The 27,476-nt window shown below is 36.4% G+C and overlaps 1 protein-coding gene across 2 annotated transcripts; it reads left to right on the top strand.

Annotated features, from left to right (window-relative positions):
• On the top strand, window positions 1-27,476 carry VAMP4 (vesicle associated membrane protein 4). Of its 2 annotated transcripts, XM_007165319.3 has the most exons (9): window positions 1-184; window positions 726-960; window positions 3,008-3,127; window positions 8,804-8,850; window positions 12,190-12,240; window positions 20,000-20,100; window positions 22,054-22,133; window positions 25,263-25,314; window positions 27,375-27,476. In XM_007165319.3, exons 3-9 carry the CDS (start codon window positions 3,062-3,064, stop codon window positions 27,401-27,403), a joined length of 426 nt encoding a protein of 141 aa, XP_007165381.1. In that variant the 5' UTR covers window positions 1-184; window positions 726-960; window positions 3,008-3,061; the 3' UTR covers window positions 27,404-27,476. The 2 variants fall into 2 exon arrangements, with proteins under 2 accessions (XP_007165381.1, XP_007165380.1); XM_007165318.3 differs by lacking the exon at window positions 726-960.

The following is a 27,476-nucleotide window of genomic DNA, read 5'->3' as shown; positions in this document are numbered from 1 at the left end:
GCCAGGCTGCCGAGCGCCGATCGGCTCGATGAGCGGGGGTGCAGCTGCGGCGGAGCGGTAGGCGCCGGGTCCGCGCCCACTGTCTTCCCCCTCCCCGCTTTCTTCCTCCGCTTCCCACTCCTTCCTCCGCCCGCCCAGTGCTGCCCGCCCCGGAGAGCTGCCCGGAGCTCCCCGGGAGACTCAGGTACGGCCGCCCGCCTGTTCCCGACGGGAAGGGCTGATGTGCGGAGGAAGGAAACGGAGACGAAGTCCCTGCCCCGCCGCCCCCAACGTCCGCGTCGGGCAGGGGGACCGGCCTCGGGGGTAGTGGAGGGAGCCCAGAGTGGGAAAAGGCTGGGGTCGGACCGGGGGTTCCCTGAGGAAGGGCGACCAGGACTGGGGTGTGCGATGGGGAGCGGTTAAGGGGGAGAAGAATGGGAATTGTAGGGTGCTCTGGGGAAATGGGAAGAGAACAGTGGCGGGGCTGGGGAAGATTGGATAAGAGTGGGAGGCAGCCCGGACAGCGAGTGGGGATCTTGGGGCAGAAAGGACTAGAGTTAGGAGATGTCGGGGGACGTGGCCTGGTGCGACAGATGGGGTGGGAGTGGGGGGGGGAGGTGCGGTGAGCGGAGCTGCTTGCTGGAGGGATGGATTTGTTTCACCATTAAAAGGCTTGGGAGAGAGAGCACCAACCCCGCTGTGTTTATAATGACCGGAAGGTGAGGTGAATCATTACACTTTGACAGGTTTTGTGAATAACATCTCCAGGCTGTGTCCATCCAAGTCACTTATTTCCGTGAAACTGCACCAGCCGAGACTGCTGATGAGAGATGTGGAAGAGGAGTCAGAAAGGGAACGCAGGCTGGGAAAAGGGAAGCCTCTGCCCAGATGCAAGCTTTTTGTGAAATGAAATACTAGGGGGTTTGGTGTGCTTGTTGTTTGCATAAAGCAAAAAAGAAGCCAACATTTGCTAAACAACAGGTTAGAAGTTTATTACTTGTAAAGCCATTGAATGCAGAACGTACTGCCTCTTCAAAAAATACATACATGAAATTGTAAACGTATGATGGCATAAGAAGCGTATGGTGATGTGACATTTTAAAAATGTATTGGTGATGTTGAATTACATCATGAAGGCTCTCTTATTTACATATATACCTAGACCCAAACACCTGAATTCATATGTATTTTGTACAGGAGAACTCTTAGGTAGAATATGTATAAATCTAATTTCTGAGCGTTGTTTATTTCTACTAGTCATTTGGTGCAAATATCATCATTTACCCTGTGCTTCATCAAGCACAGTTAATTAATCTGCCTGCTGCTTTGCTGATGGCTTTTATGTTTGTCAGACAGTGATTTCTTGCCTTCATGAAGCTGATTCTTGGATTATGGGACCTGAATTTGGGTTTGCTCATCATTAAACTTGTAGCTTTACTGTATATTTCATAAAGATGTTATGTAAGTCGCCCTGTTATTTGCTTTTGGATGTAGAAGCAGCCCCTTTGTAGGGTTTAAAATATAAATAAAATACAGGTATAATTAAAAGCTCTAGTTCTTCGGTTGCTTCCTTTGTCATCTGTTTCTCCGTGCATTCTGTAACATTTCTGCATGAATGAATTATTCTGAAATCAAAGTATGAGGAATAAAATGGGTCAGATGCCAGATATACGTGACAGAAATATTGTAGAATGAAGAGCTCTAGAGCTGTTACTTAGGTAGCAAGTATTTGGTTTTTGTTACAAGTGGTTAAGTTTCTGGTTTGGAAAATTATTTCTTATCAAAGAAAAGTGTATCAATTTGTTTTGATGGGAAGTCAACTTAAAAGTTTATTTTGTTTATGAAACTGGACTCTGGGCTTGTTTATTCTTTTTTAAGTGTATGATATTAACCAACAAATGTCTAATTATACTTAAAAATCTTAGAGGTTCTTCTTGTGGAAGGGGAAAGAGGACTGCTGGGTTGTTACAGGGAAGTGGTCTTTCTAGAACAGAACTGTATAACCTGATAGACAACTAATTGGATAAATATTAAAATTGATCATGCACAGCCATTAATAATTTAGGCCTATGTTTCTGATATTTCAATCAGTAGAGTGACTCACACTATTAGTTACTTATCTTTTACCAAGCCTTAGTTTTCTCTTAGTTTCTTTGTGCTTACTTCGAAGGAGTGTTGTAAAGAGTAAAAGAAAATGTGTGTAAGTCGCCGAGCATAGTGCCTGACACATAGTAAAACATTCAGTACACTTTAGCTATTCTTATTTTTCATCCATCTTCTAGTCCAAGATACTGAAAACTCGTATTTGCATGTCAGCTTTTTCTCAAGAAAATTTTGAATATATTGCATATTCAAGCATTTTCCTGGAAAATCATAATGCAAATTAGTACATAAAAGACTGTGAGACGTTCTGTAGCAAACAAAAAAAACAAAACCAAAAAACCTGGCTTTGTTTAACCCAGTACTTTCCAAACTTACCCCTTTTCTTGGAGCACCTAGTGTTATGCATTAGAACAGGGCGTTGTAATTGACAGAATGTTTTTGCATGTATGTATTAATCTGATTTGACCATCCCAACTCCATGCAGAAGCCTAGAAATCACTATTTTACAGATGAGGAAACAGAATCATTGTTTAAGCAACTCCCTAAAAGTGAGAGAATTCGAAGTGTTCTGCCATCTTCTGACTCCAAGTTAAAATCTTTAGGCACTTGATGTCTCATTTGCAAGGGGACAACCTCCTAATTTTCCCCCTCTCCTATACAAGCTGCTCTTTGATTTTATAAAAATATTTTTGCTAATTTCCTCCACGTGTTCTCTAAAAGTTACCTCCATTTTCTCTTTTTAATAATTGTTGTGTATTGAGGCCTAGCATGGAGGCCAGGGTCACTGGAGTGGAGCAGGTGAGACGGAGCTGTTGAAGTCAGAGAAGTGGAGGGGCCCCACCATATAGGGCCTTGTACGCTGTTTTCAGTACTTTAGCTTATACCCCAAAGTCTCAAATCTGATGAAATTTATTTTCTCTTTAAGGTGGTGAAGACTTATTCTGCTGAGAAGTAGAAGAGTACTTCTTCATTAAAAGAGATGCCTCCCAAGTTTAAGCGCCACCTAAATGATGATGATGTCACTGGTTCTGTGAAAAGTGAAAGGGTAAGTTCAGAATCTTAATCTTTAAAAAAGAAAGATTCAAAATATCTTTTCTTTCCTTTGTAAATAATTTGTTTTAGAATAATCTAATATTTATGGCTATATTCGAGTCCTATTTGTTTTCTTCATAGTAAACATTAAAAAATATATGTTACTTAGATTGGGACTCAACCAAATTCTATTTCCATTGTTGACCAAATTATGTTCCCAGCTTCTTTCTAGTCTTTCAAAGGGAATTTTGTACAAATACACAATATCTTATTTAGGACTATGGAGCCAAATGTGGTTGGAGTTCCTCAGAATTTTTCAGATTTTACAAAGCTAGTTAGTGCACATTATACAAGAGCCTTTTGGGGGTCTAGAGCAGCACCTCCAAACATATTAATATTTCTCAGTGGAATGTCTGATTATTGTAATTAAGTATATAAATTAGCTAACATCAATTCAGGTAAGATTTTCCTCCAAATGAGTTTTGACTCCAAAGCTTATAAAATCTCTTGGTTTTCAGAACTTTTTAGATTTTGGAATTGCAGATAAAGGATTCTGGTCCTACAGTTGCCACAGAGTCCAGAGCAGCTTTTATATAATGTTCAATTTTTAGTTTATTTCAGAACATTCTGTGCAGGATTGTATAAATATAGAAATTATGCAGCATTTTGGAAGAAAGCATTGATATGAATATTGTAGATAGGCTACTTTTAGAATAAGTAATCAATAAATATTTATTGAGGGAAGGAATTAGAGCTATTCTTTTTCATCCAGCAACCTAAAGCCCTCCCTCACTTCCTATATTCTTGCCATTCCTTTATTTTCTGATTCATGCAACAAATGTTTATTGACTACCTACTATGTGCTAGGCATTGTGCTAAAAACTAGAGGGCATGGTCTCTGCCCTTAAATAGCAGATAGTCTGTTTGACTTCATTTTACATGCTCCTTTTTTACACAACCTTAGAACCTCTGTCCAACATCTTATGATTTAGAAGTATCTTGAAATACAGTACAGGAATCATTTGTCGTCCCTTTATTCTGACTCTTTATGCAGTGTCTGTTCTTGTTTTGCTTGAAGGGGGATACAATCCACCAATAGACTAACTGCTAGTAAACTTTTTAAAATAAGCTTTATTTACTCAAAAATATAAAATATACAGTTTCAATCAGTTCTACTTCTAAGACCATAACTATGGCACTTTCTTTTTACATTGTTGGTTGAATACTACCGCAATTTATTGTAAAAATAGGATATTAGATAGCAGAATTGAAAAAAGAAATTGGCTGTTTAAATAGAGTCCTCCTTTTGAATGTTTATCAGATCATGAAATTTGATAACTGATTGGTTCTAAGAATTTATAAATTACTTTTATAAAACTTTAAAAAATTTTGTTCCTCTTTCCTATAATACTTTTTTGATAACAGCTTTATTGAGATATAATTCACATGCCATATAATTCACTCATTAAAAGTGTACAATTCAGTGGATTTTAGTAACTAGTATTTAGTACCGAATTGTGCAACCATCACCACAGTCAATTTTAGGACACTTTCATCATTCCAAGAAGAAACTCTACTTTTTAGCAATCATCCCCCGTTCTCCTCATCCCTTCAGCCTTAGGCAACCACAAATCTATAGGTTTGTCTATTCTGGACATTTTATATAAATGGAAGCATACACTATGTTGTCTTTTGTAAATGGCTTCTTAGCATAATGTTTTCAAAGCTCATCCATGTTGTAGTATATATCAGTACTTCATTCTTTTTCATTGCTGAATAGTATTCCATTATATGAATATACTACACTTTCTTTATTCATTCATCAGTTGATAGACATTTAGGATTATTTACACTTTTTGGATATTATGAATACCACTGCTATGAATGTTCACATACAAGTTTTTATTTTCATTTCATTTCATTACATATGTTTTCATTTCTCTTGGGTAAATACCTAGGAGTAGAATTACTGGGTATTATAGTAACTCTATGTTCAACCTTTTGAAGAATTGCCAAACTGTTTTCCAGAGTGGCTGCACAATTTTTACATTCCTGTCCAGCTGTGTATGAGAGTTCTAATTTCTCCACATTTCTCCTCACCACCAATTTCTCATCACCAACACTTGTTATTATCTGCCTAGTGGGTGTGAAATGACATCTCATTGTATCTCATTACCCTTTTTTGATAATGTATCCCTAGCTCTTGTGTTTGTTCAGTGAATAAGTATAAAGACATTTGTTTTCATTATGTTTCTCATTGGGCAACTATAATAAACACACTTTAGTATCATCATCCTCTAAGGCAAATAAACTGTATCATAAATGTAATGATTGTTACTTATTAGCTAGAAATATTTGTTGAAGGAAGTAATGTATCTTCCTGAATATTATTGACTGTGAACATGTTTTCATGTGGTCATTGGCCATTTCTTATTCTGTTAGGAATTATCTATTTCTCTCCTTTGATGATTTTTCTATAATGTCTCTTTTTCTTACTAGTTTGTCAGCGATCTTTATATAAGAGAGACCCTTTAGTCTCTGTATATACCAGACCCTTTAGTCTGAAAGTATGTTGCAGATTTCTTTCCCAGCCTGTTACTTGCCATTTAACCTTGTGTATGATGTTGTATGTTCTTTATGTTTTAAATTTTTATGTAATCAAATTCATGAATTTTTTTTTTTTTAGAGATTCTGGGGTTGTTTGTGACTTAGGAGTAATTTACTCATCTTAATAGTTAAATACTTATTTTATATATTTTCAGTCTTTGTAATTTCATAAATAAATGGATTTAAGGTCACATTTTCCTTTAAGTACTGCTGTGACCATACTCTACAGATTTTGTTTTGTAATGTTCCCAGTGTCATTCATTTCTAAATAGTTTGTTAAGTTTGCATTTACCTTTTAACATTTTAACAGAAGAGTGTTTTAAAATTTCCTTTTATTTGTTTTAATTTCCATTGCATTATGCCCAGAGAATGTGACCTGTGTAATTTCTAGTTTCGGCAATTTATTAAAATTCTTTTATTGCTTATTCATTTCTTGGATATTTGAAAATAACATTTGCTGAATACACAGTTCTAGATTATTTATTTTTTTGTCTTCCTGGTTTCTCCATCTCTGAAGGATATGTTAAAGCTTTCCTATGATTTTTGAATGTATCCATTGCTTCTTATAATTTGAGCAGCTTTTGCTTTATGTGTTTTGAAACTATATTGTTACATATAAACATTCACTGCTGTTAAATCTTGGTGGATTGTGCATTTTGTCATTGTAAAATCTTATTTGATTGTTTAATGCTTGTCCTAAAATAATCTCTTTATATTACTTTTGCTAACTCTAACATTCTTTTTGTTAGAATGTGCTGACATATCTTTCATCTCTCTTTTTTTTTTCATCCTTTATTTGACATTTATCTTAGGTAAATTTCTTATAAACAGATATTGGCTGCAATTTTTTTGAACTCTAATTATGTATAGTTTTTACTTTTAGGAGGAACATTCAAACCATTCACATTTATTAAGGTAACTGATATATTTGGACTTTTTCTGCACTCGCTAGTCCCTCTGCTGGCAGTGAATGCTCTTCACCCTGATCTTTGGTTGGCTCTTTGTTATTGTTTGGATCTTAGCCTAAATTTCACCTTTTAAGAATGATTTTCCTTGACAGCCTAATCTTATTTAGTCACCCTGTCACTTTTTATCCCATCACTGTTTTAATTCTCTGCATAACATTCATCACCGTCAGGTGTTTTTCTGTAAGAGCTTAGACCTTGTCTGTCTTGTCCAAAGCTAATGCTTGGTACTTAGAACAGTGCCTAGTACATAGAAGATGCTCAAACATATTTGTTAAATGAATATTGAACGCATCCTCTTTTCATTTTCTTACTCTTTGTGTATTATTTATTATAATATATAGAGATAATGATATCCATTGTATTTCTTACGTTTTCCCTCTTTTCCCTAACTTCTTTAGCTAGATTGATTATTTTTCCTCACTTTTTCCCTGCCCCCAGGACCACTAGGCAGTTAAAAATTTCCTCCCTTTCTTCCTCTTTCCCTCTCTCTTTTTAATTAACTTTATATGTTAACAATAATGTTTAAATTTGTGTTCTCTCTCAACATGCCAAAAACGATGCCCTTCCACACTACTTTTTCATTCCAGGCTCCTCCCACTTCTCCACTCCTCTCCCCACCAAGATGAGTGTGTTACTTTGCTTCTAACTCCCTCACTTTACTCTCCACTTCCTGCTGGTGGGCTTGGTGAGAAAAGTGTTAGATTCTCTTAGAATTTTTCTTTATATTATGCATTTTTCTCTTTCCATAGCTGTAAGTTATAGTTCACAATCATCTTCCATTTAGATTTGACCACACATTTTATTAGATGTACTGAGTATGTCAATCTCCATCTTAAGATCTTTGTTCTGATTTAATTTTCTTTTTAGCTGGTGTAATTCCTTGAGTAGTTTCTTCAGAAAAGGTACATGGGTGTTGTATTTGCTTCCTGTTGCTGCTTTAACAAATTACCACAAACTTAAAACAACACAAATTTATTATCTTATAGTTCTGGTGACCAGAAGTCCAAAATGGATCTTGCTGGGCTAAAATCAAGGCACTGGCAGGGCCTTGTTCCTTCTGGAGGCTATAGGGAAGAAGCCTCTTTCCTTGCCTTTCCCAACTTTTAGAGGTTGCCTGACCTCCTTGCTCATGCCCCTTCCTATATCTTTAAATCCAGCAGGGTGACATCTTCCAATCTCTCTCTCTGTCTCTCTTTCTCTCTCTCACTCTCTCACTCTCACACACACACACACACACACACACACACACTTCTGCCTCTCTCTTTTTTAAGTACTCTTGTGATGACTTTGGGCCCACTATATTGATCTTCCCACCTCAAGATCCTTGATTTAATAACTTCTGCAAGGTTCCTTTTACCATTCAAGGAAACATATTCACAGGTTTCGGGGATTAGGATGCCGACATCTATGGGGAGCCGTTATTTGGCCTACAAGTTGTGTACTGTTGGAGTTCTTGCATGCTGAAAAGGTCTGGTTTTTGCTCTTCTTCAGCCTCCTTTTGGAACTTTATATCTTCCCCTTTTGGGGAGAAGGTGAGACATTCCTCATTTTAAGAAAAACAGTTGTATCTTATAAGGTAAAAGTATAAAGTTGTTTTTGTTTGGAAGTTCAAATACGTGTAGAGGGCTATTCGTAGGCCGAGTAGCTGTTAGGTGGACTGTGCCAGTTCATAAGCCCTTGTCTCTCAGCTCCAAACCTACCTTCTATACTCTTCTCTCCGATGCTACAGTTGGACTCTGCAGCTACACTTCTCCTTTGCCCCCAGCTGCTTCTTAGGTTCTGCCGATAGAGAGAGACTGGAAGGCAGGGGGAGGAGGAAGGACTTGCCCCTCCCTGATTGCCTGCATCCCTCACTCCCACGCCAGCTTCGGTGACCTCTCTACCTTGTGGTCAGTCAAAGGATTCGGGGCTTCTAAGCATTTTCTTGGAAAGTCTGCATCGTGGTTCCGTACCTTTTAGCTTCCGGTGAAGCACCTGTAATTACTCTTCCCTGTGTCTGGAAGCTTGGAGTTAAGAAATTCCACCAGGATACAACTTGTTCCATGACTCTGCCCCTGACAGTTTGTAAGCCCCTTGGAATCTAAAAACTCAAGTCTTTTTCTCTTTTTTGACAGAGAAATCTTCTGGAAGATGATTCAGATGAAGAAGAGGACTTTTTTCTGTAAGTTTTTTGTTTTTCTTTTTACAGCTTTATTGAGGTGTAACTGACATACAATAAAATACACATAAAGTGTACAATAAGAGTTTTGACATACCCACTGTACACCTGTGAAATCATCATGAAATTCAAATAATGAACATAGCCATCACCTCAAAAGTTTCCTCAAACCTCTTGGTAATCTGTCACTCTCCCAGTCCCAGGCAGCCACTGATCTGCTTTCTATCACTGTAGTTTGTATTGTCTAGATTTTTTGTTGGAAGTGGAGTCATACAGTATGCCTCTATTTTTAATGGCTTCATTCACTTTGCATAATTATTTTGAGATTCACCCATGTTGTCGCATGCATCAATAGTTTGTGTCTTTTTATTTCTGAGTAGTGGTCCATTGTATGAACGTACTGCAATTCATTCACCCATTCACTTATTGATGGATATTTGGGGTGTTTCTAGTTTTTAGCTATTACAAATAAAGCTGCTATAAACACGCATGTACAGGTTTTGTGTGGACTTATGCTTTCATTTCTCTTGCGTAAATAGGAGTGGAATGGCTGGTGTATGTTTACAGCTGTTTCCCAAAGTTGTGTACCACTTTATATTCCTACCAGTACTGTATGGGGGCTCTAGTTGCTCCAGATCCTCATCAGCACTGCATATGGTCAGTCTTTTAACTTTAGCCACTCTTGTGGGTGTATAGTGGTATCCCATTATGGTTTTAATTTGCATTTCCGTAATTACAAATTATGCTGAACATCTTCTTTTGTGTGTATTTGCCATCCTTATATCTTCTTTTTTAAAAATTTATTAATTTTATTTATTTATTTTTGGCTGTGTTGGGTCTTCGTTGCTGTGTGTGGGCATTCTCTAGTTGTGGCGAGCGGAGGCTACTCTTTGTTGTTTCGGTGGCTTCTCTTGTTGTGGAGCATGGGCACTAGGCGTGCTGGATCCAGTAGTTGTGGCATGCGGGCTCAGTAGTTATGGCTCATGGGCTCTAGAGCACAGGCTTAGTAGTTGTGGCTCACAGGCCTAGTTGCTCCGCGGCATGTGGGATCTTCCCGGGCCAGGGCTCGAACCCATGTCCCCTGCATTGGCAGGCGGATTCTTAACCACTGCACCACCAGGGAAGCCCCTTATATCTTCTTTGATGATGTACATGTTAAAATTCTTTTGCCCATTTCTAAGTTTGTCTTCCTATTAAGTTGTGAATTTTTTATATATTCAAGATACAAGTTCTTTGTCAGATATATGTTTTACAGATATTTACTCCCAGTCTGTAATTTAATCTTTTCATTTTCATAACTGTATCTTTTGAAGAGCAGAGTTTTGATTTTGATGAAATTAGTTTATTAAATTTTTCCTTTCATTGTTTTTGTTTAAGAAATCTTTGCCAAACCCAAAGGTTCTAAGATTTTCTTCTTTGTTTTCTTTCAAAAGTTTTATTGTTTTGACTTTTACATTTAGGTCTATAATCTATTATAAGTTAATTTTTTTATATATGGTTGAGTTACGGGTGAAGGATCATTTTGGGGGGGCCGGGGAGCATATGGCTATCCAACTGTTCCACCACCATTTGATGGAAAGATTATCTTTTCCCTGTTGGATTGCCTTGATGCTCTGTCAGAATTAATTAACCTGGTCAGTCCTTTGCAGTTTTGATTAGAAAGGGCCTCGGTTTTATTTTCAAAGTCAGGAAGGATGACATATTGTTGCAGGAGTTTTCTCTGGAGGCTCATGCCTCCAGAAGGGTATGCCTGGGAGGAAACATTTACCTCCCACTTTGCTATAATGTTGTGGAGTTTTTTATAGAGGCTTTTTTTTTCCCAAATAAAAAGCATTGTATAAAACATTTTATAAAAAGTAATTGACAGCCATGAAGCAATTGGCAAAAAGAGCCTGCAGGATGGAAATAAATCCAATAACAGGAAATAGTATCATTTTTGGCAGGAAAGTCAGATGAAGTGGGAAGATAATTTCCTACAGGTAACAAGGTTTCCAGAGTCAAAAAGCTAATTGCTCATAGTGCCAATTACAGTGAGAAGCCTTAGACTAGAGCAACAGCTACCTGTCAACAAAGGACTCAGTATTGAAAAGGTCAGATGCTTTGGCTAAACAAGTGATCACCCAAATGTAAGTGAGAAACAAAAACTTTTCAGGCTAACTGTACACTGGAGGTTCACTCCCAAATAATGCTGTACATCTTCCAAAGGGCCTGATGACAAAACCGGCACACTACCACACCCTGTGGTTCTATGTATTGAAAGGGAGACAAAGCTAATAAAATTTCTGAAATAAGTTTTTAAAAATTAATCAACACCTGTTGATTATTATGAACAATAATCCTGTTCATAGCAGGATTATTCATAACTGCCAAAAGGTGGAAGTAACCCAAGTGTCCGTCAGTGGAAAGATGGATAAACAAAATATGGTATGTACATACAATGGTATAGTACTCAGTATTAAAAAGGAAGGAAATTCTGACACATGCTACAACATGGATGAACCTTGAAGACATTAATTATGCTAAGTGAAAGAAGCTGGTCACAAAAGGATACATTTTACATGAGTCTTCTTATCTGAGGCACCTAGAGTAATCAAATTCATAGAGACACAAAGTAGAATGGTGGTTGCCAAGGGCTGGGAGGAGGGGGAAATGGGAAATTAGTGTTTAATTGGTACAGAACCTATTCTTTTTTGAGTTTTATGGTTTATACCTTATTTTCTATCATCAGAAGATGGAAAATTACTTAAAACATCCAAAAATTTTAATTTTCAGAGTATTAAAATGGATTGGTTTAAATGATACAACACTCGACTATAATGGAGAGATAATAATTTGAGAAATGTTAATATTTTCATAGACTCTTACATTTCCCTTTAATTATGTTGCTAAGTTTAAAGATGAGTAATCAAAAAACATACTTGAAAAATTTTAGTGTTTTGAATGAATTTTTCTCTACATCCATCCCCCAAATCAGCATTTCATTAGAGCCTAAATTCAAGGTAGTTGGACTTCTAGTGTTCTATAATTGATCATAAAGTTATTCATAGTCATTGGCACTTTAGTTGTTATGGTATTTCAGAGTTTAATGATTAAAACTACCTGTGTATAACTAAGAATTATATTAAAAGTGATAACATTCAGAAGAATTAGGTTGTGATGGCCCGCACTAAGTACCAATGAAGTACAGACATGATTAAATATCATTAGGTTCCATCAGTACCAGTAATATGTGGTTCCTTATGATAAATGGTCCATGTTTAGAATTCAGCAAGTGTGTGTGTTTTCTGTTTTGGTGTTTGTTTTAATGCTCTCATTAATATGTACTTGGTGTTTTGTTTTCAGAAGGGGACCATCTGGACCAAGATTTGGACCTAGAAATGAAAAAATTAAGCAGTAAGTTTGTGAGACACTCATTTGTTTAAATGATTATCATATTTCTACAAGGACCAGGGGTTGGCAAACTACAGCATATGAGCCAAATCTGGCTGCCACCTGTTTTTGTAAAGTTTTATTGAAACACAGCCATTCCTGTTATCTATTGGCTGCTTTCAAACTACAGTGACAGATTTGAGTAGTTGTGACAGAGACCTTATGGCCCACAAAATCTAAACTCTCTATTATCTGTCTGGCCCTTTACAGAAAAATTTGCTGAGCCTTGATGTAGACTAATATTACTACTAGGTTGTAAAAACCCAGTCGTTCTTTTCATTTTCACAAAGTTACCTCTTAATTATAGCTAAGGAGATGCAATTCCTGGTTGTTGGTTTTCTTAATTTAATTATTATATATCAAATTCATTTATTTAGCATAATCTCAAGGTCTATTTTGGTTTTAAATCTATAGCTTGATTCCCATTTTCAGCATGATAATAAAAGTAATATAATAGATTTAGTTTTCTGAAGTACAGTATCTTATTTATATACTTCCAGAATTTGTTCATATCTATTACTTATCCTAATCCATTTATTGATCTAAGTTTTATGGCTCATTAATTTTCAGTTTAGAGCTTTTCTGTATATATTGTTGATGGTAGATGGTGGATAATGCTGTAGTGAATGTATCTAATATTAGAATCATATGAGTCCTGGCAAGAAGGGAGGAGGAATGAATGGAGCAGTGAAATAGGCCTGGAAACTTACCGAGCTATAAAAGGTAAACTGGAAGATAAACTGAATGGCCCAGGTTCAGGATCTAAGGAGGGGTAGTTGCTACCCTAAGTCTGGATATAGATGGCACATAGTGGGAGGGGTACTGTAATGGGGTATCAAGTTATTGATGAGGGACTTTCCTGGTGGTCCAGTGGTTAAGACTCCACGCTTCCACTGCAGGAAGCCCGGGTTCGATCCCTGTTGGGGGAACTAAGATCCCGCGTGCTGCGCGATGTGGCAAAAATAAACAAATAAATAAATAATAAACCGCAGTTTAAAAAAGAAAAAAGTTATTGATTAGATACTTGGGCTTTAGTCAGGTAGTGGTTGGTGTGAAGAAATAGGTCCACACTTAGCCTGATCCTAGCTAATGGATTCTGTAATACAGAATCAAGGTACCACCAAATTGGTTTGAGTACTAAATGGGATGTTTTCATTTTCTATTGCTGTGTAACAAGTTACCGTGAACCTAGCAGCCTGAAACAGCAAACATTCATCATCTCACATTTTCCGTGGGTCAGGCGTTCAGTCACTGCTTAGGTGGGCCCTCTGCAGGGTCTCACGAGGCCGAAATTGAGGTGTCACCAGGGCTTTGATCTCATCTGAAGCTCCTGACCAAGCTCAGGTAGTTGTTGACAGGATGCACTTCCTTGCAGCTGTACAACCCACAGTGCTTGCTGCTTCAAGGCCAGCAGAAGAGAGAGTCTCTGCTGCTTCAAGTGTCTGATTCAGCCAGTAAAGATACAATGAGCCACTTAGATTCAGACAGTTTGTTACTTATATAGATTGTCAAAGGAAGAGTAGCCAAAGGTGCCAGCTCCCTGGGTTCTTGTCCTAAACACCAAAAATGATGATACCAAAATAGAAGGGTCCGGGTGGCTGCAGTATGAATAGTGAGATGCCCTATTACAAAGGAGCCAATTCTAGCCTGCAGCTAAGTGGTTTTATAGTCTGCAGATACATCCTGCAGAAAGCCTTATATGTCATCAGAACCTGGGAGGTGATAAGAAACTGTCTCATGACAGTCTCCTAGGGGAGATGGGGAGGTGAGTGGGAGATGGCCTCTGAAGCCACTCATCTTCATCTTTGGAAGGATCACAAGGCATTCAAGGTAGCGAGGATGCCATGGCAGAGCCGTTGCCCTTCTCTGAGCCAGAGTGACTTTTCTATCCACCCACATATATACCTCAGCTGCCACTGGAGAAGAGGACTCCACTGATGACACACCTGTTTTTTCCCTGCCAATGTGCTTCATTTCCTGTCTGACATCCTTCTGCAGAGTGAGCCTGGTACTGAGTGTGGCCCAGTGAGTCTTTTGAGTATGACTTTCCAGCTGAACCCCAAAACCAGTGCCAGTTGTACAGAGTGGGCATTGCAGGATATGTCTGTGTTAGTAAGTGCCAAGCACACATGCACGTGAATGTGTATATGTGCATATTAAATTACCATAATAACGTTGGTGATCACAGAATTTTAGAACAGTAAGGCACTGTTGAGGAAGTGTAATGGCTCTTACTCTAGAGCTGAAGGCTTATCATACATTCTCAGAAGGTGGTCAGTCATCAAAACACACAAATTAACCCTTGGCACAACCCCATGAGTGCTTATCTAACCAGGGTACGACTCAGGCGTATGCCCAAAGTGGCCCCAAATGGTGGAGCACAACCTGCCACGCTACTTGCCCAAGAACAGATTCCTGGCATTTGTTTAGTAACTAAAACTGCGAGCACTGGTGAGTTTCTTTAAGGTGTGCTGTCACCGTTTAATGTGTGACGTTTCCATACAGGGTGTTTTTTTGATGTGTGGATCAGCAACATTGTTGCTTTGTCTGCATTTGATTGACATGTTGATAACAGATTAATCCCACAAAAATGCCCAGTGTCACTTTTTTTTTTTTAATTGAAGTATAAGTTGATTTACAATGTTTAATTTCAGGTGTACAGCAGAGTGATTCAGTTATACACATATATATTCTTTTTCAGATTCTTTTCCTTTATAGGTTGTTACAAGATATTGAATATGGTTCCCTGTGCTGATACAGTAGGTCCTTTTAATGGGTTCTTTAGTATTCCAATGTCACTTTTCAGGGAAGATTTTTGGGAAAGATTTTAAATAGTCACATGCCTATATAAAAAATTTGTGATTCTCTTTGGAATGTTTCCTTTGCTTTTAAATTAAATAGTAGCATTATAAATGCCACTCCAGTGAATTGTAGACATTCTCTGCCACAGGTAGGAAATCTCCTATCTATAGCCTTGGTCCAACAAGTTTAACTTTATTCCCCCAAGGAATGTTCCATGATGAACAGATACACATATATACATATATATATGTATATATGTACATATATACTATATATATAAAATTATAAAAATACAGCATATATACTACATATATATGTATACGTATGTGCATATATATATATATTTATATATACTTGCAAAAATACAGCATACATTTAAAACTTTTTTTGTCAACAGTACCTTAAGAGGCCACAAGATGGGGGTGTTAACAGTGAAAATAAATATTTTCTTTATAAAATAACGGATGAGTGTGTGTTGCAGAGCATGAGCTTTTTTTTTCCTTAATGGAAGAACACTGACATTAAACACATGCTAAGCGTTAGGAACCGTGCTAAGTGTTTAAAACACACTTGTCACATCTAATTCTCATAAGGGAAAGATTATCATCTTCATTTCAAAGGTGAGAACATATGAGGCTCAAAGAGGCTTGCAAAATGACTTGCAAAGCCACATACATAGTAAGTGATAACACTGAATTGCAAACCGAGATCTGTCTGTGTCCAGAGCCTGGCCTCTCTACGCTACACCACGCGGCTTCCCTGTAGTGGTGATAATTAGAATAGAGACATCTCAGGAACACAAGTGCTGTCAGACTCTAAGGAGGATTTAAAACAATGTTAAGATGTCTTTTCTCTACATGTCTTGATATTTTCCTGGGTATGTTCTCTCTTGTGTCCTTTCTTCTACTATATGACTCTAACAGGAAATGATATAAATCTCCACCCCCTCCTTCAAAAACTTGCTTTTTCTTTGAGTCCTTAATTTTCTCTTTCAGTTAATGACCATCATCTACATCTACTCAGTTGCTCAAATTATAAATCTAGAAGTTCTCTGCCCTTTTCTTGCCCCAACTCCATCACCCATATCCAGGTAATCATTGGTTCCTGAAATATCCCCTCCTCTTATTCCTTTAGCCTAGAACTTTCCCACCATCCTTCACCTTTTTTACTCTGCCCAATTCACTCTTAACCTCTCAAAACTCAGCACCAGGATCTTGATGCCATCTCTGGTCCAGGCTGGATTCATCTAGGCTGCACGACTGATACCATGTGCTTCCTTCCATTTTGGCACTTGACATATGGTAATATAATCCTAGCTACCAGTGTTCCCCACTAGACTGTAATCTTGCTGAGGGTCAAAACATTCACATCAGTATCCTCAATGCATAGCATAATAATAACTCCTTAATAAATATTTTTGAATAAATGAAATACTTACTTGAGATCAGAAAATATTTGTTGAATGCCTATTTTCTACCAGGCACATTTCACATGACCTGGGAAACAGATGAGTGGGACAATCTCTGTTTTTAAGGCATTTACAGTATAATAGTGAGGATAAGACCAACATAAAATACAAATAGAAATCAAAGTATTGTAACTGCTATGAAAATGTAAAAAATCATGGGGAAATATGTTTTCACTTTTTAAAAAATTATTTATTTATTTATTTGGCTGTGCCAGGTCTCAGTTGCGTCACTTGGGATCTTCATTGTCGCATGCAGGATCTTTAGTTGCAACTTGCTGGATCTTTGGTTGTGGCATGCGGGCTCTTAGTTGCGGCATGCGGGATCTAGTTCCCTGACCAGGGATCGAACCCGGGCCCCCTGCATTGGGAGCGCGGTGTCTTAACCACTGGACCACCAGGGAGGTCACTTTCCACTTGTTTTTTAAAAAATTATCCTTTATATTAAAGTAAATAAGTAGATGATTTTCTTCTTTTTTTTTTCCATAAAAGTTGTGTTCTGGGCATGAAAATATCTTGAAATATAGAAGCACAGTCATGAGATTTTCCGTTATTTTAAGATTGAATGAGAATTATACAGTAGCTGGATTAAGAGGGTTATACCAGTGGATAGTAATATGTGAAGGAGAAAGTAACAATCATTTATTAATCACTTGGCAGGAAAAATTAAAATGTTGGGTGGTTTCCATTAGCCATAGAGATTACATGTGTGTCATGTTGTTGAGGTAATACCCCTAGGTTTATCATAATCTAGTAAGACTTAATCTGGAATTTTATGAATTCTATTCCAATTAATCTGCCTGTATTATCCGTGGAGTCTTTTGCTTATAGGGATTCTGGGACCATAACGATTCCTTCAGTTATTTTGGTTTTGTTTTAAAATCACATGTAGTATAGGTATGTTAATATCCATAATAGCTATAATCTGATTATGTGTAGGAGCTGCCGTACATTCTGTCCATTTCCACTGTGTTGCGCCTTACTTTAGGCCATTATCTCTTGCATACGATGGAAAGTAACTACCTAGGAATTTCAAGATTGGCCCTTGATAAACAATAGCTCTGCTTCCATTATAGTTAAATGGAGACCTCTACATTCTTATATCTGCCTTATAACTCTTTCTCAAGTAGCTGGATGTGCTTTGCAGGACTTATACCCAAACTGTTCCCTTATTCAGCTGTTTAGTATTAAGTGCATACTCTTTCCCAAGCAATGTTACAGGTACTGGGGCTACAAAAGTGAACAAAGTAGGCAAGGTCTCTGCATTTGTTGAACTTACCTTCTAGTGGGGAAAGACAGGACATAAGCATGTAAATAAATAAATACTTTCGCTTAGTGTTAAATGCTGTAAATAATATAGAGTAATGGGTTAGACACAGACTGTTAAACAACTCTGAAGGTTAATGAAGTGCATTCATTGCACATTTAAGCATACATTCCATGAGAGCCGGAATTATTGTCTGCTTCGTTCAGTATTGTTTTCCTAGTGCCTAGAACAGTACGTAGTAAGCTCTTCTTAATTATTTATTGAATAAATTGCTTAAGTATTTATGCCATTGTTCTTGTATAAGATTTTAAGTCTTTAGCTGTCTGCTTAGGAGTTGCAACAAGACCTCTTAGACATGTGGGGGCTCTTTCAGATCTGTGTGAGCAGAAGGGAATTCTCCATGTCCCACTTTAGTTGTGCTTCAGTTTTATACCCTTTAGTAGAATACTGTGTGAGAGGCACAGAACTCTAGGAAGCTATGATGAACCCTGAAGTCTATGAGTGGATAATCAGTGGGTGCTTTTAACATGGGGGAGGGGGGGTGACTATCATCAAACATAGTAATTCTACTTGAATCTGAGGATGCTTCTTCTGAACCCGTATGTGTCTAAATGGGCCTTCATTTTGTTTTTAAAGCAAACTTTTTGAAGATACAGCTTCGTGACAGGGAAGGGATAGAACTCTTTTTCAAAAGTACACATGTCCTGCCTTACTCCCAACTCACTATAGAGTAGAGGGGCAGTGAGATGTGTATTGTGAAATTTTTTTAAAAGCTTCCTAGGTGATATTTGATAAATTGATACACTTCCCCGACTAGAAAGAGCAATTGCATATCCTTATTTATTTAAAATATATATCTACTTATAGTTGCTAGTAATCCACTTTAAACAGTTTTTATATCTTAAGCAGTTTTTGAGTTATAAGAACTGTGAGTTCATTTTATTTCTCCTTTTAAATATTTCTCTGGCATGACTTATTCCATAAACTAATTTAAGGTAACATTTTGTCAAATGATTGAAGCAACAGGGGAAAACTAGACATTTGTCAAATGATTGAAGCAACAGAGGAAAACTAGACACTTAATCATTTCTATGTTTATGTACTCTGGGGGTAACTTCTGAGTGAGAGTAGGCAGCTGAGGTCCAATTATTAAATTTTTGAATTTAGTTTAAATCTTCATTGAACATGGGACTTCCCTGGTGGCGCAGTGGTTAAGAATCTGCCTGCCAATGCAGGGGACATGGGTTCGAGCCCTGGTCTGGGAAGATCCCACATGCCGCGGAGCAACTAAGTCCGTGCGCCACAACTACAGAGTCCACGCACCTAGAGCCCATGCTCTGCAACGAGAGAAGCCACCGCCATGAGAAGCCTGCGCACCACAACGAAGAGCAGCCTCCGCTCGCCGCAACTAGAGAAAGCCCGCACGCAGCAACAAAGACCCAACGCAGCCATAAATAAATAAATAAATAAATTTATTAAAAAAAAAATCTTCATTGAACAGTCTGAAGTTTGGTTGGAACAGGCTCTCATCACCTGATATAAAGAAGAAAATCATATTTTCATTTTGAAGAACAACCAAAAATGTTTCCTCTTTGCTCCTTCGTGGGTGCTTCAAAACCCTCCCAAGTGTTGCTCATTGTTTTAAACCCTGTTTAAGAGGAAACTGATGAGCTGTGAAGAGTTATACCCACTGAGCCTTAGTGTCCTAGAGCATACTGTACCTTTCCATTTTGGAAACTGAATATTTTTCATAGGCTTCTGACATACCTGGGCAAACTCTTTTGTTAGCCTTAGTGTGTGAACTATATGTAGCGCAAAAGTAGTTTATAGCTGTGTCTATGTGATGCCTCAATGGCCTATTGAAAAGAAAATGAAACGGATTATTTAGAGTCAAGCTATTTGACTAAATTCTGCAGTTACTGAGCATTCTGACAGTGTATTTAATTTGAAGAAACAGGGTTAAGAATAAACTATAAGTTAAATATTACTTTATTTGTATCATGTTGTCTTTTAATTGCCTGAGTAATCAAGCCCACAAATGGAAGGACTGTTGCTACAAGCCTTAAACATTTTAGAGTTGAATAATTCTGAGAACTTGCTGTTTTCTATCATGTCTAATGAAAGTCTCAAAAACTGTAAAATTCTCAAAAGAAGAATGCATTATTTTTTAATCTTTTTTTTTAAACTAGTGTTCAGAATCAGGTGGATGAAGTCATTGATGTCATGCAAGAAAATATTACAAAGGTAATAGAAAGAGGGGAGAGACTAGATGAACTACAGGACAAATCAGGTACAGATACTTCATATAATTCTTGATGTTATTAATCTGTTTTTTGATAGTTTACATCTCCCATTTTTCTAGCCAAAGTTTAGGAATCTTGACTTAGGAAAAATGGCATTTATGGTTTTAATGTTTTTAACTTTAGCTCCCTTTACTTTGTTTTTTTATATACAATTTATTTTATTCAAGTATAGTTGATTTACAATGTTGTGTTCATTTCTACTGTACAGCAAAGTGATTCAGTTATACATATATATATATATTCTGTTTCATATTCTTTTCCATTATGGTTTATCACAGGATATTGAATATAGTTCTCTGTGCTATACAGTAGGACCTTGTTGTTTATTCATTCTGTGTATAATAGTTTGCATCTGCTAATCCCAAACTCCCAATCCATCCTTTCCCCCACCCCGCCACCCCCCGCCCTTGGCAACCACAAGTCTGTTCCCTGTGTCTGTGAGTGTTTCTGTTTCGTAGATATGTTCATTTGTGTCATAGTTTAGATGCCAAATGTAAGTGATATCCTATGATATTTGTCTTTCTCTTTCTGACTTACTTCACTTAGTATGATAATCTCTAGGTCCATCCATGTTGCTGCAAATGGCGTTATTTCACTCTTTTTTCTGGCAGAGTAGTATTCCATTGTAATATGTTCCACATCTTCTTTATCCATTCATCTGTTGATGAACATTTAAGTTGTTTCTATGTCTTGGCTATTGGAAATAGTGCTGCAGTGAACATTGGGGGGCATGTATCTTTTTGAATTATAGTTTCCTCCAGATATATGCCCAGAAGTGGGATTGCAGGATCATATGGCAACTCTATTTTTAGTTTTTTGAGGAACTTCCATACTGTTTTCCACAGTGGCTGCACAATTTACATTCCCACCAACAGTGTAGGAGGATTCCCTTTTCTTCACACCCTCTTAAGCATTTGTCATTTGTAGACTTTTTAATGATGGCCATTCTGACCAATACAAGGTGGTACCTCATTGTAGTTTTGATTTGCATTTCTCTAATCATTAGAAATGTTGACCATCTTTTCATGTGCCTGTTGGCCATCTGTATGTCTTCTTTGGAGAAATGTCTATTTAAGTCTTCTGCCCAGTTTTCGATTGGGTTGATGGCTTTTTTGTTATTGAGTTGTATGTAGCTCCCTTTGCTTTGAATCATCTTATTGTTGTATTATTTCTTTAATTGATCAGTTGAGAATGGGAAGATTAAAAATTCATTGTTGAAGAGTTAGATTATTTTTTTCTTTTGTCCTGTTACGTTGATGTGCTTTGTATTTCTCCTGATCTCAAGGAGGATAGGTCTAATCACTTCTTTTCAAACTTATTTCACACTTATCTAATATTTTTATCTTATGCTTTCTCTGATGACTTAGTAACATTTTTTTACTGACAAATGTTAGTCTCTGTTCTTAGTTCATGGCACTTATTAGGCACTCACATATTTCTTAGATGATGAATGGCTGAATGAATATCTGATTAATCCTTGACAGACTTTTTTAACCAAAAAACTTATTTAAACACTTTTAAAATATATTGTTTTGCTTCAAAATCAGTCACTTTTGATATCTTCTAAGAATCTAGCCTTCTCCGTGTGTAAATTTTTTTTTCTATAGTTGTGCCAAGTATTTGAATTTTTAGAGAGTATTTCTACCAGAATTCATTAAGTTTATTTGAAAGCATTGAGGCGCTGGGAAGACTTCTGTTACTCTTATTGTAAAAGTGGATTGAGCAAACTGACCTGCAGCCATTTTTTACTTTTTGGGTTTTTTTTTTAGAATACAGAATGCCAGAGTTTGTGGGTAGAGGAAAGGAAAGATGTTGTTTTCATGCTTAAAAGGGAATAGATTTGCAGAAGTAGAAATTAATGTTTTCTTGTCTTTGTGTGACTAGATAAAAGAATGCTGTTATGTCGATTAATCCTTCTCTCCATCCTCTATGTGATATAGAAAGCTTATCGGATAATGCAACTGCTTTTAGCAACAGATCCAAACAACTTCGAAGGCAAATGTGGTGGCGTGGATGCAAAGTAAGTAAATTGGAAGATATTGGATAGGTCCGTCAGCATATCCAGTGGTATTCAAAGACGTGAAGAAAAAAGGGCCTCTAGGTGATAAGCTCTGTGGGGAACGGGACTACAACTGTCTTGCTTATTATTATATCTTCTGAAGCTGGGACATGGTGGAACTCAGTAAATATTTGTTGAATTAATATCTTATGGGTCAGAAATAACTAAAGGAATCAAGCAGTGCTTAAAAGGATGTTTTCATGGATTTCTTCGTAGAGAGTAATCCACATTTTATTAATAATTTAGCTTCCTCTAGATTTATCTTGTAAGAAATATTAACTTGTAATTTATTTTTAGTACCTTTTTGGAGCAACCTATAGCATTACATAGAGATATTTAAAAGACAGAAAGCAAGCCAGAGAAAAATATAATTTTCTGTTGGACGGGGAAAAAAATAAAAGCAGTTTAATGTGTCAGAATCCATATGGCAAATGGGGCTAAAAAGAAAATCCCACTGTCCCTCATTATTCCAGAGAAATAAGATACAGTCTTATGCCATACCACCCTCAACCTGCCTGATCTCAGAAGCTAAGCAGGGTCAGACCTGGTTAGTACTTGTATAGGAGAAATAAGATATAAAAGAAAAATTTGTAACAAGGAAAAAAATGGGAATCATTATATGCTAATATATTCCCGAAAAACATTTTATGGAAATGAATTTACTGCTTAAATCAAGTATGGCTACTATATATCAAACAGAAAAATGTTTCCCTTAAGATTTTATAGCAAATTTCATGTCATATGAGCAGATCTTTACTTTTTCCTCCTGATACTGTGTATCATTTTTGGCTTTGTTGAAAACCTTAGATATACCACATTGTTTTTAGTCTCTCATTTTCAAGTTTAGCAATAACTTTCAAAACTTGATGTTGACATATGCTAAGGATTTCTTTCAAGAGTTGCCTTGGATTTGCTTATTTTTGTTTACCTGTTGAATCCTCTTACTTTCAGAAATAGAACTTAGGGAAAGAAACAAGTTTCATTGCTCCTTTATGTAGAATTTAAATTTTCTGTTTTTCTTTAATGAATAAATTTTCTACTTCTATAGAAATTTTCTATCCTGCGGACTAGTTTGGAAGAACAAAAGGTCCGTGAGCTACCTCCTCTCCCCACATGACTCATTCATGTGGCCATTAACAAAATGATAATGTGCATTTTGCCTAGCTTTTTTTTTAGCTATATCTAGAGTTTCATTTTGTACTTTACGGGGTCCACATCAAAGGAATAGTATGCTTTTAAGGGGAGAAATTGAATTCTATTTTTAATTTATATTTTTAAATAGTCTCTATATCACTACCATTTTCTGGATTAACTTCATAATGATTATTTGGGAAGAGCTAAGGAAAGGGATATAGGGACAGAAAAGAGATCAGAGCTTGCCAGTGGCTAAGGATGGAGGGGTGGAGATTGACTACAGCAGGGCATGAGGGAACTTTTTGAGTGATGAAAATGTCTTATGTTCGACTATGAAGGTGATGGTTGACAACTGTATGTATGTCAAAACACATCAAAATGAACTTTAAGAGGGTGAATTTTATTGTATGTAAAGTATATTTTAATAAACCTGACTTTAAAAATAAGTAAGTGAACAGAATTATCCAGTGGGTGGGGAGAGAGAATCAGTGAGGCCTCTCTTAAGTATCTTATGGGGCTCTGAGGCTCTTATGTGTTTAATGAGAAACAGATTTTTGTCCATGTTGTTTGGAAGAAGAGAGCTTTGGACATGCATGAATACGTTACTGCCATTTTTGGTTGTAAACGTTTCCTGGCCAGTGTTAGAAACTCTGTTTATTTAAGTGTTTTAAAATTGGTATTGATATTTCCATTTAAATCTTCTAAATTTTAAGCCTAGCACAAATTAACAGGGCAAATTAAGATATATTTTTGGTAAAGTTGAAAAGCTATTGTAAAATTCCAAATTACTTTAGAAATGTTTTCAGCTTAAAAAAAAGATGCAGAGCTTCCATATATTCTCTGGATCACTTGGTCACTAAAGTACTTTACAGTGTAAAGTACTTTACAGTGTAAAGTACTTTCTACATTTTTTGTTTATCATAATTAATAATTTTAATAGGCACCTGGTATTCAAATTGGAAAGCATCCATGTATTCTCTTGGTCACTTTGTTCTTGTCATGAATGTAATGCCACTAAAATGCAGCCAGTAGTTTTATTTTAGAAACATTTCATTGGCTACTTCTAGTTGCTGTTTGTGATATTCATCAGAGGGTTCTATGTGTTTATAATAACTGGGTATCTTTTTTCTGAATGAACCATCTTTAATCAATTATCTATGAAAATGGTGAAAACAAGACTCATTTGAATTCATCAGGAAAATCAAATCAATTTATAATTTATGCATTTTAGGATTAGATGAGGAATGTGACAATTTTATGGAGAGAGGTGATGTAGACCTAAAATATTAACTAGCTAAGGACTAATCTTAAGGTTTCGCCTCTCAACTGTGAAACTGACACACAGAATGCTCTTAGGCAAGTTATTTATTAAATGAGGTTCTTCACGAAAAATCTAAATTATAGTCCTCAAAATGAAGATAAAAATGCTAAGAAGAAAGTAAGGGGAGCAAAAACTAACAGAATTCTAATATACTTTGAGAATAAGTGCTATAAAAAATGCTGCCTTACATGAAATTTCTAAAAATCTTAAAAAAAAAATGCTGCCTTATACTATATATATTGAACCATCTGTATTGGATGCCAGTCTTATTCATAATATCCTGACACTTCTGAACAGAGTTAATAAAATATTGTTCTTTTCCTGGTCTTAGATTGGAAATGTGTGAGAAATCATAGACAAAAAAGATCAGGCCCATAAAGGCTTTGATTATTACTGTTTACTCTTCAGCCTTAAACAATAAAATCTAGGCAAGCCAAAACCCTCAAATTTGGGGAACTCTGATTATTACAAAAAGATGCAAATAGTCAGAAGTTCATATGAGAAAAAATTTGGAAACCTTTCAAGGAATGAGCCTGTCCAATGATGAGTTAGTGTAATGTGGTAAACAGCACAACAGATAGTCTTTATTAACAAGTCAGACATTAATCTTTCTTATGCCTTTTTGTGTGTTGTAGATAAAAGCTATCATGGCTTTGGTTGCTGTTATCGTTTTGTTAGTGATTATCAGTAAGTATTTACTGGATTATTAATTTGGAGGGGGTGTCATTTGTTTTGAAGTTCATTTAAATTTCCTTTTTAATTTATATTCAGTTGACCTAGTATGACTGTCAGGATTGAGTAATGACTTCTGACTCCAGTAAGGAGCTCTTAACCTAGAATCTGTAGCTCTCTGAAAATGCACATAAATTGTATGTAAAATTTTATGTGAATATGCATATGTACAGTTTTATGGTGAGAGTATATCTTTCATCAGATTCTCAAAGAGAACCTCTGTCCTACCCTCCACCCCTACCCCTGCAAAGGCAGGGCTAAGTGATTTGTTTGAGGCCAAATATGGCTACTATTAGGCTCAGGACCGTAACACTCATTTTGTATTTATTTTTACTTTTAGGTATGGCAGCTTGCATTTCATAATATTGTGTTTGAAGGAAAATCCAGATAAATTCTCCAGATGATAATTTTTGTTTTGGATTTGAGCTTCATTTCAGTCATTGAAACATAACTCTTGCCCTTCCTTTTTTTCCCCCTTAATATTCTTTTTAAGTCAGATCATTCAAAAAAAATTTTTTTTAGTGTAGTTGATTTACATTGTTGTGTTTGTTTCAGGTATACAGCAAAGTGATTCAGTTATATATTATTTCAGATTATTTTCCATTATAGGTTATTACAAGATATTGAATACAGTTCCCTGTGCTATATAGTAGGCCCTTGTTGCTTATCTATTTTATGTATAGTAGTTTGTTTCTGTTAATCCCGTATTCCTAATCTATCCCTCCCCCCTCCCCATTCCTCTTTGATAACCAGAAGTTTGTTTTCTATGACTGTGAGTCTGTTTCTGTTTTGTATATGGATTCATATGTATTACTTTTTAGATTTCACATACAAGTGATATCATATATTTGTCTTTCTCTGGTCAGATCATTTTTAATACCTCCTTTTTTCCAAAACTTCTTTATCTATATTTACAGGGATTTTATAAAGATTTGGAAAGTATCTCAGAATAACCATTTGAAAAATTCCATGGTGATACTCTTTTTAAATAGAAAAAAAGATTTTGTTCTAAAGAAAAAGTCAGTCCTCATCATTTGTGGATTCTGTGTTTGTGAATTCACCTACTAGCTAACATTGATCAGTTACCCCAATGCTTTCGGAGTCATTGACAGATGCGGTCAGAGAAGCGAATGTTAGTGCACAGTTTCTCACATTTTTGTGTGTCTTGTTGATGCTTTTGCTGTTTAAAAAGGCCCCCAAGTATACTGGTGCTGCAGTGCTGGCTAGTGTTGCTGAGCACAGCAAGGCTGTGATGTGTCTTGTGGAGGAAATACACGTGTTAGATGAGCTTTGTTCAGGCGTGAGTGACAGCACTGTTGGCCAGGAGTTGAGTGTTAATAAGCCAACAGTATATAGTAAATAAGGTGTCTTCACACAGAAACATGTAAAACAAGGTTATGTATGGATTGGTTGTCAAAAATGTTGTAGCCAGAGGCTGGCAGGGATTTAAGCCTGTGTTTCCCCTCAGAGCAGTGGTTCAGTGTTTACTCATTCAGTGTTTGTGGTGACTTTAATAGAACATAACTACTGCCAGTACCAAGAATCAACCAATGGAATGTTGAATAACATAAAGAAGAAAATAAAATCCAACTGTTCTCTTACCACACAGAGATAGCTACTATTAATATAACTATTGTATATACTTTAAGTCTTTTCCTATTAATATATAAACATGTTTTTCAAAAACTAAGATCATATGTATACTTTCTAATAAATATATTGTAAATATTTTCCCATGTTATTAAATATTTAAAAAGTATTTTAGCTGCTTTATGCTATGGTTCTGTATTAATCTATTTGATCAAAATGCTAATGTTAGACATTTAGGTTGTTTCATATTTTTGCTTCTCCATTCCCATTTGTTATCTATCATTTCAGATAAAAGTTGTCCTCATTAACTATTTTCAAAATGGACACTAGTTTCAAAATGGACACAACTACATTTAGGAGTATTGTTTTTAACATAGCATATGAATCTGATTTTGATGTTTCTTTTTCATTTTTTTCTCTTGCAGTTCTTATAGTTGTGAAATACCATACTTGATTGGATGACAGATCTTCATTAAACAAAATCTGGGACAATAATAATAAAAGACTGCTGCATAATTTAAATGAAA

Source organism: Balaenoptera acutorostrata, chromosome 1 (assembly GCF_949987535.1).
Source record: "Balaenoptera acutorostrata chromosome 1, mBalAcu1.1, whole genome shotgun sequence".
In the NCBI taxonomy this organism is placed as follows: domain Eukaryota; kingdom Metazoa; phylum Chordata; class Mammalia; order Artiodactyla; family Balaenopteridae; genus Balaenoptera; species Balaenoptera acutorostrata.
Note: the sequence above shows the minus strand (reverse complement) of the source record. Positions and strands in the feature narration are given on the sequence as shown.